A 16,914-nucleotide genomic window follows, 5' to 3' on the forward strand; every position below is an offset into this window, starting at 1 on the left:
CCAGCCATCAGAAGAACCCACTGTGGTCAACGCCTAGCCCCAAGTCGTGAGAGACTCGGAAAGCACTGGGATTGTACTGAGACAGTCAACCAGGGAGCGAAGGGCTCTGGACCATTTGAACTTGGAATATGGACTTATGCCAAGAACTGGTGGGGGAATGATGTAATGTATGTACACAAGGTTTGCCCACCAACAGGGGTCACTACTGTTGGAGGTCCTACATAGGAACATAGAAAATAGGTGCAGGAGTAGGCCATTCGGCCCTTTGAGCCTGCACCGCTATTCAATGAGTTCATGGCTGAACATGCAACTTCAGTACCCCATTCCTGCTTTCTCGCCATACTACTTGATCCCCCTGGTAGTAAGGACGACATCTAACTCCTTTTTGAATATATTGAGTGAGTTGGCCTCAACAACTTTCTGTGGTAGAGAATTCCACAGGTTCACCACTCTCTGGGTGAAGAAGTTTCTCCTCATCTCGGTCCTAAATGGCTTACCCCTTATCCTCAGACTGTGACCCCTGGTTCTGGACTTCCCCAACATTGGGAACATTCTTCCTGCATCTAACCTGTCTAAACCCGTCAGAATTTCAAATGTTTCAATGAGATCCCCTCTCATTCTTCTGAACTCCAGTGAATACAAGCCCAGTTGATCCAGTCTTTCTTGATATGTCAGTTCCGCCATCCCGGGAATCAGTCTGGTGAACCTTCGCTGCACTCCCTCAATAGCAAGAATGTCCTTCCTCAAGTTAGGAGATCAAAACTGTACACAATACTCCAGGTGTGGCCTCACCAAGGTCCTGTACAACTGTAGCAACACCTCCCTGCCCCTGTACTCAAATCCCCTCGCTATGAAGGCCAACATACCATTTGCTTTCTTCACCGCCTGCTGTACCTGCATGCCAACCTTCAATGACTGATGTACCATGACACCCAGGTCTCGTTGCACCTCCCCTTTTCTAATCTGTCACCATTCAGATAATAGTCTGTCTCTCTGTTTTTACCACCAAAGTGGATAACCTCACATTTATCCACATTATACTTCATCTGACATGCATTTGCCCACTCACCTAACCTATCCAAGTCATTCTGCAGCCTCATAGGGTCCTCCTCGCAGCTCACACTGCCACCCAACTTAGTGTCATCCGCAAATTTGGAGATACTACATTTAATCCCCTTGTCTAAATCATTAATGTACAATGTAAACAGCTGGGGCCCCAGCACAGAACCTTGCGGTACCCCACTAGTCACTGCCTGCCATTCTGAAAAGTACCCATTTACTCCTACTCTTTGCTTCCTGTCTGACAACCAGTTCTCAATCCATGTCAGCACACTACCCCCGATCCCATGTGCTTTAACTTTGCACATTAATCTCTTGTGTGGGACCTTGTCGAAAGCCTTCTGAAAGTCCAAATATACCACATCAACTGGTTCTCCCTTGTCCACTCTACTGGAAACATCCTCAACAAATTCCAGAAGATTTGTCAAGCATGATTTCCCTTTCACAAATCCATGCTGACTTGGACCTATCATGTCACCTCTTTCCAAATGCGCTGCGATGACATTCTTAATAATTGATTCCATCATTTTACCCACTACTGATGTCAGGCTGACCGGTCTATAATTCCCTGCTTTCTTTCTCCCTTCTTTTTTAAAAAGTGGGGTTACATTGGCTACCCTCCACTCGATAGGAACTGATCCAGAGTCTATGGAATGTTGGAAAATGACTGTCAATGCATCCGCTATTTCCAAGGCCACCTCCTTAAGTACTCTGGGATGCAGTCCATCAGTCCCTGGGGATTTATCGGCCTTCAATCCCATCAATTTCCCCAACACAATTTCCCGACTAATAAGGATTTTCCTCAGTTCCTCCTTCTTACTAGACCCTCTGACCCCATTTATATCCGGAAGGTTGTTTGTGTCCTCCTTAGTGAATACCGAACCAAAATACTTGTTCAATTGGTCTGCCATTTCTTTGTTCCCCGTTATGACTTCCCCTGATTCTGACTGCAGGGGACCTACGTTTGTCTTTACTAACCTTTTTCTCTTTACATATCTATAGAAACTTTTGTAGTCCATCTTGATGTTCGCTATAAGCTTCCTCTCGGACTCTATTTTCCTTGCCATGATCAAACCCTTTGTCCTCCTCTGCTGAGTTCTAAATTTCTCCCATCCCCGGGTTCACTGCTATTTCTGGCCAATTTGTATGCCACTTCCTTGGCTTTAATACTATCCCTGATTTCCCTTGATAGCCACGGTTGAGCCACCTTCCCTTTTTTATTTTTACACCAGACAGGGATGTACAATTGTTGTAGTTCATCCATGCGGTCTCTAAATGTCTGCCATTGCACATCCACAGTCAACCCCTTAAGTATCATTCGCCAATCTATCCTAGCCAATTCACACCTCATACCTTCAAAGTTACCCTTCTTTCAGTTCTGGACCATTGTCTCTGAATTAACTGTTTCATTCTCCATCCTAATGTAGAATTCCACCATATTATGGTCACTCTTCCCCAAGGGGCCTCGCACAACGAGATTGCTAATTAATCCTCTCTCATTACACAACACCCAGTCTAAGATGGCCTCCCCCCTAGTTGGTTCCTCGACATTTTGGTCGAGAAAACCATCCCTTATGCACTCTAGGAAATCCTCCTCCACCGTATTGCTTCCAGTTTGGTTAGCCCAATCTATATGCATATTAAAGTGACCCATGATAACTGCTGCACCTTTATTGCATGCACCCCTAATTTCCTGTTTGATGCCCTCCCCAATATCACTACTACTGTTTGGAGGTCTGTACACAACTCCCACTTACGTTTTTTGCCCTTTTGTATTCTGCAGCTCTATCCAAGCTAATGTCCTTCCTAACTATTGCATTAATCTCCTCTTTAACCAGCAATGCTACCCCACCTCCTTTTCCTTTTATTCTATCCTTCCTGAATGTTGAATACCCCTGGATGTTGAGTTCCCAGCCCTGATCATCCTGGAGCCACGTCTCTGTAATCCCAATCACATCATATCCGTTAACATCTATTTGCACAGGTAATTCATCCACCTTATTACGGATACTCCTTGCATTACGACACAAAGCCTTCAGGCTTGCTTTTTTAACACCCTTTGCCCTTTTAGAATTATGATGTAGTGTGGCCCTTTTTGTTTCTTGCCTTTGTTTACTCGGCCTTCCACTATTGCTTTTTACCTTTCTACAATCTGTTTCTGACTCCATATTACTTCGCCCTATCTCGCTGCATAGGTTCCCATCCCCCTGCCATATTAGTTCAAACACTCCCGAACTGCATTAGCAAATGTTACCCCTAGGACATCAGTTCCAGTCCTGCCCAAGTGCAGACTATCCTTTTTGTACAGGTCCCACTTCCCCCAGAACTGGTTCCAATGTCCCAGGAATTTGAATCCCTCCCTCTTGCACCACTGCTCAAGCCGCGTATTTATTCTAACTATCCTGCTCCCTCTACTCTGATTGGCACGTGGCACTGGTAGCAATCCAGAGATTACTACCTTTGAGGTCCTACTTTTTAATTTAACTCCTGGCTCCCTAAATTCAGCTTGTAGGACCTCTTCCTGGTTCTTACCTATATCGTTGGTGCCTACATGTAACTCAACAACTGGCTGTTCACCCTCCCTCTCCAGAATGCTCTGCAGCCGCCCCGAGACATCCTTGACCCTTGCACCAGGGTCATAGGTACACTTGTGTTGGGCCCGGTATATAACCTGAACTTCACCTTTGTATCTTCACTTCTGGAAGCCATTAAATGCTGACCAGGTTACACCTAGTCACTGGCTCACAGTACGGAGTTCATTGTATCATTTAATACACTACAGTTAGCACGGGTGCTAGGCGGCTAACAAGCGGCAAAGATCTACTGTCGGTGTTAAGTGGCGTCCACAGCTCCGGAGAAATTCGGTAGGCTCTTTGGTAGAGGTGCCAAGAGGTAACGCTGCACCGTCTAATGCCATCCACGTCATGACGTCATCCAGTGTTCCCTCCCCTTGTGCCGCTCCCACGATATTTGGTTTGTACGGACCTAACAGTAAGGTGTCCGTACAGCCTGGGAAACGTGGGGGGAACATCACGGTGCTCGGGCGTATTCACCCAGAGATTAAGCTAAGTTTTTTTCTTTCTTTATTTCATCATCGTGTCCTTCGTTGTATCAGTGGGGACATTTTTGTGTCAGTCAGAGAAGTTTGAGGGGTTTTTTTCTTACCTTTTCTTTCCGTTTTCTAGCTAGCATGGTGGCAGCCTCCCGATGTGGAAATTCAGTCGGCTTCCTGAGCTCCCGCGCGAGGGTGAGTGTGCAACGTCACTTTTTAGCGCTGCTCTCTCTTCTTTGGCCGTAAAAACTGAATTTGGCAGCAGGAGCCTGCACCTAACACCTGGCGTAAAATCAGCACTCAGGCGGTGACACCGCCTCAAAAACGGCAGTACCAAATTTCGATCCCTCAAATTCTTTGCTCCCATTCGCATGTGTATTTTGGCTGCTGTTCCTCATTGACCCTATTTCATCAATCGATTTGTTTCCTCTTTCCCCTCTCAGATCCTTCTCTCCTGTCCCCTCTCCTACCTTCTCTCCTATCCCCTCTCCTACCTTCTCTCCTGTCCCCTCTCCTACCTGTTACCCAGTCAAGCCAACTTTCATGTTTCCTCCCGCAGCTACATTGCCCTCCAATTCCTATCCCAATGCACAGTACTGCTCTATTTCTTAATGTCTTACAGCTGCCCCAGTGTGAATCTTGCTTTGACCAAGCATAGATCTACACTCAGTGCCTCTCTTCACAATCTCCAAAAAGTTTTGCAAGACACTGTTGCTGCCTCCTTACAAGGAGCAGCCTCAAATGCCCCATTCTTCTGTCCTGCTAGCCTGCAAGGATAGCCCCAATGCACCTATTGAGGCTAACCTTGCCAAACATTGGCACTCATCAGTGTTGCTTTGGGATTCTATGAGCAGATCAACAATCACCATTTTTTCCCAATAGTTACCTTTTATTCACAAATAAGGCTGTTGCCGTCGCAACTTTATTGCAGATAGATTGCAGTGAGATTTTAACTTTGATGGAAACTTGGCTCACATGAGACAGCTTGCCCATTACTGAAGCCTCCTCCTTGCCGAGCTATGCTTTCCACCACCTGCCCCATTCAAACCATCATGGTGGCAGTGTAGCCCGTATCATGAAATCACCCCTCATCTCTCCCAATACTCCTACAGCACCACTGAGCACCCCAACTTGTTCCATCTTGCCTCGCCTTTAAAAACCTTGTTGTCCATCACCCCGAGTCCAAAACCTCACTCTTGAGGTTCCTCCCAAAGATATTCTTCCCCCTTTCCTTGCCCATTCTCTGCACGGAGCTACGGATCATCATCGATGATATCAATATCCATCTCTGCTCCCTTTGCCTGCCTCTGAATTCACAGCCCTTCTGTCCTTTCTAAATCTCTCCCTCCATATAAACTCCCCCACCCATGTTCATAGCCATCTCCCTGACCTTGCCATCTCTCGTGGCCCAATGGCCTCCATCATTGATAAGATCAAGTCCGGCCGCCACTGTATCCCTCACCACCCATATCCCGTTCTAATCCCACTTCCTTCTGCATCCAAGTCCATAACTGGAAAAAAAGGACTTTTCACCACCTTATTTACAAACGTGCTTTCGAACTTCCAACTACATAACTATTGACCCTGTATTCACCACAATACCTCCAGCTGCTGCCGATTTCCCCGCCCACTCATTTGCCTCCACCTTTGATATCATTGTCCCCAACAGGACATTTACTTCCCCCTATTCTACTCAATCGCATGGCATTTTGGACTTCTCTCAATTATTTCCCCACTTTTTAAAAAACCAGTAGGATTGAACTCTGCCGTCTTCTTTTTGGGGACAGTAAATGAGGGGGATGAGACTTCCTGCGCTCAGCACGGAAGTCCCGCCCAGCCGCTGAATTGCGGTTATTGCCTCCCACAGGAAGTGGAGCGCAATGTCGAAACTCCATTTCCTTTCGGGGTGCACAGTTTGGTGGCAATTACGTGGCCTCCCTCCGTAACGCTGCGCTTTGCAACACCCCGCCACTTCCATTAAAGGGGAGAGCCGCTGTGAACTCTGCAGGCCAATTGGAGACCTCCAGTGGGCCACCCAGTTAAGGGGTGTTGTGGCCGCAGCCCAGCACCGAGATGGAGTGCCGAGCGGCACGATGGCAGCCGGACCCTGAGAAAGAAGTGGCAATCAGCCCGACCGGTGAGTCGGGAAAAAACCACGCTGTCAGCATGCAGCACAACGCAGTTCCTCTTTATGGTTCGCCTCGGGATGGGTCACCGGCCCAGTTCGCGACCTGCGAGGCCAGCGCGGGCATTAGCCTCTAGGGGCGCTAGCAGGGCAAAAAGGGATCGCCGCATACTCCAATGAAGTCATCGCCGGAGGTACAGCAGCCGGGGTGCTGCCGGAGGGGGCGTACCGCTACCGTGTTCGCGCCTCCGCTAACTCCCACACAATTTCACAGGAGACGGTAGTGCCCCCACACCCCGGACGAAAACACTTTCGTGCCCCAGTAACGCCCCCGGAGACATAATGAGAGGCGCAGAACAGGGGAATTTCAGCCCTGCTGTTTCTTTTTTTAAAAAGGGACATGAATCTCAGATTAGGAGTGGGGCGACTCAGCAAAAAAATATTTTGGAATCTCTGCATTAAAAAAAGGAAAGGATACAATATGAATTTACAGTATCACGTTGTTGCAATCTATAATTTTGTATCAGCACTCAAACCTGAACCTGACTTATGTTATACCATCAGTGGTTATGCTTAGGCACAATATGCATCAACGTATACAATTCAATTTCCAAAAAATGATGCTCCTTATCTTAACACTTATATATAAAAATAGTGGTATTTACCTTGTTGAATGTTCTTCAATGACTCAGCTCTGCGCTCCACTCCCACCTTGTCCCATTGCTGGGTTTTGTCGAGGTAGTGTGTGACAATCACACCTGGGGTCATTTTAGCCATGTTCTGTTCTCCACAACCAGTAGGAATTCTAATTAGATGTTTCAGTTTCGCCCCATCAATAGAATTTTCAATAGCTTGAGCTAAAATATCTCCTGTTTTGTTAACAAAATACATTTATAAGTATTCTGCCAAATATTTTTTTTAAACTGAAGTCATTATAACATTTGGAATCTTAAAAGGCAATGCCTCTCATTCACAGCCACAAAGCCTTGATTTCCTTTGGAAAATAATCCCCATAACAAGTATACAATTTATTTTTTAACTTCTTACATTGAGAAGCAAATCTATCAATGGAAGGCATTGAGAAGAGAAAAAAAAGCCAAGTGCAGTTCCCCTATCCATATTCCAACCAGTAAAAATAAAGGAAAAACACGGTTTGTACCATTTGTTTTCGAAGGGTGATAATTATTACTCCGCAGGGAGGCAGCTCATAAATTTTCAATCTCTGTTCAAGCATCAAAATCCAGAGTAAATTATTATTGTAAAGATGGAAAGCTCATGTTCTGCTATCTTGAATACTCCAAATATGCACAATCTAGCAACGGACTGGATTTTTGGATTTGTTCATTTCGGGGTGGTAATGGCAACAGGGTGGTCCTGATACCGCCCGGGAACAGTTTGTGCCTCAGTCAGCAAAATTGGGCAGCTGGGCCCCGAGTGTGGGGTGGAGCGCTAAGGGAGGTGTTTACACCTCTCTTAGGGCACTAGGCCGGCTGAGCAAGCGAAAATCCCAAGCTAAACAGCCTGGGAGCGCTCTCAGAGGCCTGGGGGAAAAAAGTCTTAAAAAAAAAGCCACCAAACACATTCCCAACAAGTAACTCACACCACCACAACATAAATCGCAAAAACTAAAACTCAAAACAATCACACTTAACTGAGGTGGACATTATTTATGTCTCTGCAGCCGCTACAGCTTGGACCGCCTGTGACGGCGCCCTACATATCAGGCCAGATCCAAAAATCGAGCCGGTGTCGCAACCAGGGGTATTGCACACCAGCTCACCTCTTCCGGATGGTGATGCTCCGCATCCTGCCGAAACCGGCTCCGAAAACCCTGGCGGGACGCTGGAAGCCCACAAGAGCTTACGGCCGCCATTGCCATCCTTCCAGGGCGAAAACAGAGGCAACAAGCAGAAAATCCAGCCCAATGTGTTTGTCCCTTCAGTTTCTACAAGAATATTGCCTTGATCTATTTGGACTATAGTCTATCACCACAATCAACATACCTTGAACACTGATGAATGTCAATGGTTCTGTACGTGGAACCACGTCATCTGGGACTTTGACATTAACATTAATCACTTGTTCTTCACCTAAATTGAGGAAAGAATATATTGATTTATATATGTTTTTAATCTTTTAATAAAAATCTTTTACTTATTTTCTCGACAAGTATTGGTTTGTGTTTGTTTTCCCTGTCTTTTTACATCTCCTCAGTTGTCTTCCCAAGCTACTCAACCCTCCTGGAGTTCCAGTATTTTAAGTGCTCCCAATGTTCCACCAATGGAGAAGGAACCACCAACATTCTTAGAAAACTCTATTAAGGTAACCCCAAGCTGACTGAATTTTCAATCCAAGTCCCAATTTTCACTGTGTAGTACAAATTAGTAAGAGTGAGAAATGATTAGTAATATTAAACAACTTGCCTTATTTTGCTTAAATGTTGGTAGAGGGATAGAATTGATAGCAGAGAAGTTGTATAGAACTTTGATTAAACCGCACTTAGGAGTACTGTGAACAGCTCTGGTCTCCATATTACAAAAAGTATATACTGGAGACACTGGAGCAGGTGCAAAAAAATTTTACAAGAATGATACCAGAACTGAGAGTTTACCTATCAGGAAAGATTGAACAGGCTGGGGCTCTTTTCTCTAGAAAAGAGGTTGATGAGTGACCTGTTAGAGGTTTCTTACGGTAGACATAGACAAGATGTTTTCACTTGTGGGGGCTCCAAAACTAGGAGCCATAAATATAAGACAGTCACCAGTAAGGAATTCAGGAGAAACGTCTTTACTCAAGAGAATGGTTAGAATTTAGAACTCGCTGAAACAAGGCAAGTTGAGACAGATAGCTTAGCAGCAGCATTTAAGGAACAGCTAGATAAATACATGAGGGAGAAAAGTACAGAAGGTAATGCTGATAAGAGTTAGATGAAGTGGGGTGAGAGGAGGCTCGTGTGGAACATAAACACCAGCATAGACCACCAGTTGGGCCAAATGCTCTCTTTCTGTAAATTTTATGTAATTATTTATTTCTACTGCCATAAACATATTCAAATTGCTGTTTTGCTTTCTTTCTCATTTTTCACATTACATTACTGGAGTGTGTGCTGCAACACTATTCAGGCACCAAATTAATGCTCAAGCCACTCGTCTTCCTAATATTTATTTTACTAAATTATTTGTACTCAAGGTAAGGGATGTTATTGTTGATTAACAAACCCATTCCTCCTTTACTAATCCCAGGTGCACCAGATACAGATAATGCCTTTACTATGCCCCAACAATGCTCCTCATTCAATAACAGCAAAGCACCTCTTCCAAGCAGTTAGATTTTCTAGCTCTAGCCATCCCCTGATTACAAATATCAGCTGTGGCTCAATGGGTAGCACACTTGCCTCTACGTCAGAAGATTGTGGGTTCAAGTCCCACTCGAGGGACTTGAACACAAAAAAAAATCTAGGCTGACACTCCCAGTGCGGTGCTGTGGGAGTGTTGCACTGTCAGAGATGCCGTCTTTGGGATGAGACGTTAAACCGAAGCCCTGTCTTCCCTCTCAAGTGGACATAAAAGATCCCATGGCACTATTTCGAAGAAAAGCAGGGGGGTTATCCTCGGTGTCCTGGCCAATATTCAACATAACAAAAAAAAATACAAATTATCTGGTCATTATATTGCTGTTTGTGGGAACTTGCTGTGCGCAAATTGATTGGTGTGTTTCCTACATTACAACAGTGGCAACACTCCAAAAAGTGCTTCATTGTGCTCTGGGACGTCCAGTGGTCATGAAAGGCGCTGTATAAATCCAAGTCGGTCTTTCTTTCAAATGATTACCCATTTGGTCCAAATTGTGGTTAGTTTTGTACTGTAGCCAACAGCCATTATGATTATAAGAACACAAGATAAGAACATAAGAAATAGGAGTAGGAGTAGGCCATTAATCCATTTCATTTAAAATCATTACATCCAGAAAAGAAGAGAATTTCATCCAATCAGCCTGAGCTCAGGTGAAAGGATGATGGGGTAATGCACCCTGAACCTTGGAAAGCCAGCAACCTCAAAACTGGATAATTGCCTCTCGCTGCTGCCTTGATATGATGTGATGTCCTCGGTGATGAATTCCTCAGCTCTCTTATAAAACACATCAGTTATCTAATGAATGCATGCCCTTACTCCACCCTAGCTGCTGGTATATAATCCCCGTGGCCGATTGAAATAAACCCCATTCTACAGTTACAGACAGAGCAGTGCGGGCAGATGTCTGTTGCTGCAGGTGCTCATGGACCACTTAACTACTACATCTTTGGTGAAGCGTACTTCTCTAATACACATCTTCTCACTCAGCTCCTCATCAGACCTGTGCTGCCTGTTAATTCTTTGGGGTGAGCAATCTCTGGTGGGGTGCATCCTACTTAAATGCAACCTAACTCTCCTTTCCTCCATGATAATGGCTTAAAAGTGTATATCCAGAGGGAATAATTATTCTCAACAAATCCTCACTGTGGATGGCGTTGAGGGGGTCAAAATCTGCCAATGGTCTTACACTTCCAGAAGCAGTCACAAACAAGCCCAAGGCTGTGAAGGTCAAATTCTCTCCCCCCCCCCACTCCCTCCCTCCGCAACCGCAAAATAAACATGCTATAATAAGTCTCTCCCAGCTACCGTAATAACTTCTCAAACTTTTAGCAATCTCAGGCTCAAATAAGCCTCAGTTGCGCCTGTCTCAGTTAATGGCTGAGCACTTTATTTCTCATTCTAAGCTACCCCAAATCAATGCGAAAATAAAACCAGATATTTCGGGGCAGCTAACCCTTATTACCATATATTATAATGAGGCAGATGGTGCGTTAGCAGGCAAATCATGGTGAAGGCCAAATCACATTTGAAATCTCGACAGTGGGAGGAGAGGGCAAGGAGGAAATCAATTTTGAGGCAGGAAACCAGATGGAATGGATTCTGCTCCACCTTGCTAACCAAGGAAAAAGATGCCTCGATTGTACATCCTAATTGGAATTTCAGGCCCATTATTGTTTGGTGAAAGGTATAAAATGGCAGCTTCAATGGCAGAAAATATCAATCCAATATTTTTACATTATTTGGAATCCTCCAGCTGAAATGGAAATTTTAATCACTTTTGAGTTTTTTCAGGGAGTTAAAGGACCTCTCCAACCACTTGAATCCTGAGAGTAATTTTTTTATTGCTCTGAGAAAACGTTTCCTGGCACACACAAAAGTAGCATGAAAGGGGCCAAGGAAGATGAGGCAAGATCTCAGAACACCGACTGAACAACACCGCACTATAGATAAATATGAAAAGTTTATGGCAGTTTACTTAGAAATTTTAAAAGTCTGGGTATTATACAAGTATAAGATAATTGCATTAAAAATACTTATTCTCAGAGTAAATACAGCATTCCAGACAACCTGCCAAGCTACTCGAAATCTGCTGCTAGCTTCGTGCAAAAAAAAGTTTTATGCTTCTAGAAGAAGCCAATTCATCCCAATATGGGAGCATAAGGGGTCATTTTCTAACTTTGCATTTCCAGTTGGGGAGCCTTGCCCATTGGGAGCACATACAGACATGCACTGTGCGTGCTTTTTCTTGATTTTCTGTGCACCTGAGTTTCTGAGATGTGCTTCCAACGAGCATTACTCCCCCATTGGGAGCACGAGACCATGAAATTACCCTTACCACTTATATTAGAAGAGCAGGGGTATATAACGATAAGTGTTCTTGGTTTAATTCATGATATTTATCTTCTTGCTAGGGAAACAAAGCTGTATTTTAATCTTATCTGCTGCCAATTCCATCCCTCTCACTGGCCACTGTCTGAGCCTGAACCAGACTGTTCACAACCTTGGCATCCTACTTGACCCTGAGCTAAGCTTCCAATCCCATATCCTCTTTATCACCAAGACTACTTTTACCTCGATAACATCATCCGTCTCCGCCCCTGCCTCAACTCATCTGCTGCTGAAACCCTTTGTTGTCTCTAGACTCAACTACTGCAATGCTCTCCTGGCCAGCCTCCCACCTTGCACCCTCCATAAACTTGAGCTCATCCAAAGCTCTAATTTCCGTATCCTTATTCCCACCAAGTCCTGCTCACACATCACCATTGTGCTCGCTTCAATTTTAACACTCTCATCCTTGTTTTCAAATCCCCCTGTGACCTCGCCCCCACCCTATCTCTATAATCTCCTCCAACCCAACAACCTCCGAGATTTCTGCATTTCTCCAATTCTAGCCTCTTATGCATTTCCGATTTTCATCACGCCACCATTGGATACAAGCTCTGGAATTCCTTCTCTAAACCTCTCCTCCTCTATTAAGAGGCCCCTTAAAACCTACCACCTGTCCTTAGATCTCCTTATATGGCTTGGTGTCAAATTTTGTTTGATAACTCTCCAGTGATGCACCTTGGGACTTTTATTACGTTAAAGGCGCTGTATAAATGCAGGTTGTTGTTGCTGTGTAAACCCAACTAAAATAGAATTAATGATGTTTTGACAACCATTTATTATAAAAGTGTTAATGTTGAGAAAAGATCTAACCTTTAGGATCCAAAATGAAAGTTTGCACTGGACGTTCGATTTTTTTCCCCTCTGGCTGCAAAAAAGACAAGAATACAATGAGTATGCTAGAGTCTGGTTTCTAATAGGTCTGGATTTATCATAATTTATAATTTGCCATGATTTCTATCAGATGTCAGCATTTGCATCTTGAGAGTTCGGTGTCTGTTACCAAAATCTTTTAGATTCCTAACAGTCCAATTTTCTGTTTGAGACTCAGTCCCAATTGAGAAATTCAAGTCTAAGATAAACTAGTTTATTACAATCGCTTAGAGTGGTTATTAATGCTTAAAAACACCTGGAAATTTCATTATATTGTACTTACCACCACTAGAAGGGGTTTTATCACACCATCAGTAACAAATTTATCATAGACGGAGGCCTTGACTTCAATTTGTACTTCTCCAATTTTCAATGGAACGATGACAAAAGGCACTGCAATGGATGACTGTCCATCAATATCAACTACTCGTCTGAATCTCGCGGTTGGTTTTGCACTGCTGCATATGTCCGCATTGTAAGCAAACTCTACACGCACCTAGAATTTAAAATGCAATTAAATTCTAAAGTATTAGACGGTGAAATTATTTATTCAAATAATTTATATGTAGTAACACACATCTATATTATGTTAAAAACTGTGGGGAGTAACACTCCTAAACTCATTTGTTTCAAAAGTGCGCTTCTGATTTGCAACCTGAAACCGAAAAAAACTACCTTCAATTGGCAATGTTCCTCAAAAAAACGATTAAACTGGGATTGACTTTGAGTATACGTTTAAACTTTGTGGCCTTAAATTCAGATAGCGTCACTTTAGCAACAAAATAATGCATGGTGCATGTAATGTATGTAAACATTATAACTGTGTAAGACTTGCCACCAGAGGGTGCACCGGTTGGAGACCCAAGGGTCACCTGCACACCTGATACAAGCGAGTATAAAAGGTTGTCTGCCATGCTGCTTTGGCACTCTGGAGTTTTGTAAGGGGGGTGTGGTCTCTATGAGGGGGTCAGGTTCCCTTCTGACCAACTTGAGCGGTTCGAATTGCTCCCACTCCCTTGGGTTCTGGAAGCTGGATTTATTTGGGGGGTGTGACAAAAGTGCAGAGGATACTGGTTTGATGCAAAGAACCAGTTAAAGTAATACAGGCTTATTACTCTAAGAAAATACAAGGCCAAACTTACAATCACTTTAATAAAGAACAATATAAGGAAAGGTACAAGGTCAAACTTAAAATCACAAATAAAGAACCATGCACTACACATTCAAAGGGGGTTACAGTAAATTATACCTCCCACCTCCCAATACCTAATTCTAGCTAGGTTAGACTCCAGGGCAGGCAGGCACCATGTTTACCAGTCCTTTTGATAGTTTTGTTCGAGTTTGGTCGATCGCGGTGGTTTTTCCCCTTGATACCACCTTGACTATGGTTGGTCGCTGCTGCGATGGTGATGTTCTTCCTTCCTTCAGGACTTCGAGGCTGGAGAAGTTAATTTACAACTGTCGTGTTGGTTTCTCTCCTTGTCTTGATGACACAGCGTAGTGTGTTACTAGTCTGTCAGTCAAAGTGTCATCTGAGGTGGTAGCAGCCTTGTAGCCATCTTGCAACCACCTAACCTCTGTTGAAAACAGGGGTCAGTTATACGATTTCAGTGTTCTAATCTTGCTGCCAAATCTGTTCAAAATCCTTTGTATAATTTTGGCGGGCTTGGTTCTTCTTTGTAATATTTTGTCAGGCTTGTTAAAAGTTGATATGTCTTGGGTGGGTTGATGTTCGAAAACTGTTTCCTGATGGAAATATTAGTTTGGTAATTGCAATGTCCTTTTGTGCTTAGTCTTTCGCAAAAAGGCTGGATTGGGCCTCTTTGTGACGTATATTCTGAAATGGTTGCCCAGACCCATGTTGATGGGTAGCTACCTGTGGGTGATTTTGTGATGTTAATGTCTCTTGTGGAGAAGGATTTTCAAATACTCATTCTTCCAGACAGGTTAACTTAGTCCTCACACCCAGGTAGCTTCACTTAATTAGACTGTCTCTTACTAGTCCCGTAGGTCCGCCCACAGCCTTGAGTTTGTCTTTTAAAATCCAAAATTCTATTAAAGTTCATAGTTTCTTCCATAAGCACTTTAGAGTTCCAAACTTTTCGGTAGATAGTCCCAAATTAAATTTCCTTTCGAATGAGCCCAAACACAGGGCGGGTGGGGGATTCTTGTGAATTTTATATTCCTTCAGTTTTATTAAAGAGACTAAGGTCACATCAGCTTAAATTTACAGTTCTCAGTCTTAGGAATTATTCTAAACATAACAGTGCAGAGGGTGAAGTGCGGTGTCAGAACTGGGGCGAGAAACTAATTGCAATGGCCTTAGAGGGCTACAGTTACCTCGAAGCTACTTGAAAAGCAATGGAACAATTTTCAACAGCAACATATTTTTATATAGAGCCTGTAAAGTAGCAAATCTTCCCCAGGCAACAGTACCCGAGACCTGCAGCACACGAGGCCTGCAATAGTGATTTCCTCTCCTGTCAAAATTTCTCAAGTGAGGCAGACCCTGTAAAATTCGCTATGGTCAGCATATGTTAGATGCAAAAACCCATTCCACTGACTTTGCAGCAGATTTCTGTTCAAGAGGAAAAAAAATCACAGCTTTGGCATCAACCTTAAAAGTAAAGCCAGTGTGACTAAATGACACAGCCTAAGAGCAATTTTCCTTTAATTAACCCAAGAATACACAACAATTACATCGCTAAAGGTAATAAAAAAGACTTATATTTATATAGTGCCTTTCACGACCTCAAGATGTCACAATGCGCTTTATAGCCAATAAAGGACTTTTGAAGTGTTGTAATGTAGGAAAGGTGACAACCAATTTACATAGCGTAAGGTACCACAAACAGCAATAAAATAAATGACTAAATCATCTGTTTTAGTATTTTCTTGAGGAATAGTGATTGGCCAGGATATTAAGCTATGGACAACTGTCCATTAGTAGCAGCACAATGGGGCTGAATTTGCGGTCGGAGGCTTCCTGCGTAGAGGCCCACATATCCCAGGAGCACATATGGTTTGCAAGCGCCCCACGTTCACGTGGGCTTGTCCAACCAATCAAAGAAGGGAATCCCCATTCATGCTTATGGGGATTCCGAATGTACGGAACTCCCAAAAGTATGAATGGCGATCGCATAAAAAAATACCTCTACACATAAATACATTTTTTTTATTACATATTTAAAATGAATGAAAACAGCATTTAATTAAATACTTCAAACAAAAATAAAAATTTTTGAAAAAATAAATTTATATGTTTTACGGGGCTAACAATAAATCTACCTTATTGCACAGGATTATAAAAGTATAAATGAATGATTACATTTTATTTTTCTGTTTTTTAAAACTTTACCAGGCATAAGAATTTCACGGCATTCAGTGGGCAGAATAGCCCAACTTTCCGCTAGTGGATGCACTTTTCTCTGGGATTCGTGTGATCTGTCGAGAGAACTCTCCGGGTCTTAGCGCATGCCTAAACACGTAACTTACGTGGCCCCTACGGACACATGTGCAACTCGTCCGCGCCCGGAGGGACCGCAAGTTATGGCCCATTATATTCTGCAGTAAATGGTAAAATGCTCTTATTCTTATGAAACATCATCATATTGTTATCAGCGCCACAAGTGTATTAATGAGTAAAATTTATCACTTGGAAATTGTCATTTGTAAACCTGTAACCAGCCTTGGAGTTTCTAATTGTTTATATTTTGCTTTCTCACTGAGACACCACTTCCACTTCTCAATGCTCCTGTTGATCAAATCAACTATGAAGAAATCCATGCTGTTAAGATTCTTTTTTGCTTACCTTTATTAAGATGCTATGCTGTGGCTAAATATTGAGATTGGTCCCAATATTCCACCAACCAGTGTCACATCTGCTAGTGCCCTCCAGCACTAACCTCAGCCAGGGTTTGTGGGGTCAGTGGAAGTGTACCTTATTTGCATAGGGCCAGGTGGTTTCTCAAGAGGGAGAAAATCCTCAATACATCTGTCCTTGCAAACTACCACCCCATCTCCAACCTCCCATGCCTCTCCAAAGTTATTGAATATTCTCCCAAATC

The 16,914-nt window shown here is 43.4% G+C and overlaps 1 protein-coding gene across 1 annotated transcript in view; it reads right to left on the reverse strand.

Moving 5' to 3' along the window:
• The window catches only part of LOC139238019 (venom factor-like), a 220,191-nt gene that overhangs the window by 81,134 nt on the left and 122,143 nt on the right, over positions 1-16,914 (reverse strand). The window contains exons 21-24 of the mRNA XM_070867416.1: positions 13,131-13,343; positions 12,788-12,842; positions 8,240-8,326; positions 6,902-7,105 (exon numbers count right to left, since the gene is read on the reverse strand). Coding sequence (XP_070723517.1) covers positions 6,902-7,105; positions 8,240-8,326; positions 12,788-12,842; positions 13,131-13,343 — 559 coding nt within the window. The remainder of the gene's footprint in view (positions 1-6,901; positions 7,106-8,239; positions 8,327-12,787; positions 12,843-13,130; positions 13,344-16,914) is intronic.

Source organism: Pristiophorus japonicus, chromosome 24 (genome assembly GCF_044704955.1).
Source record: "Pristiophorus japonicus isolate sPriJap1 chromosome 24, sPriJap1.hap1, whole genome shotgun sequence".
NCBI classification, from domain to species: Eukaryota; Metazoa; Chordata; class Chondrichthyes; family Pristiophoridae; genus Pristiophorus; species Pristiophorus japonicus.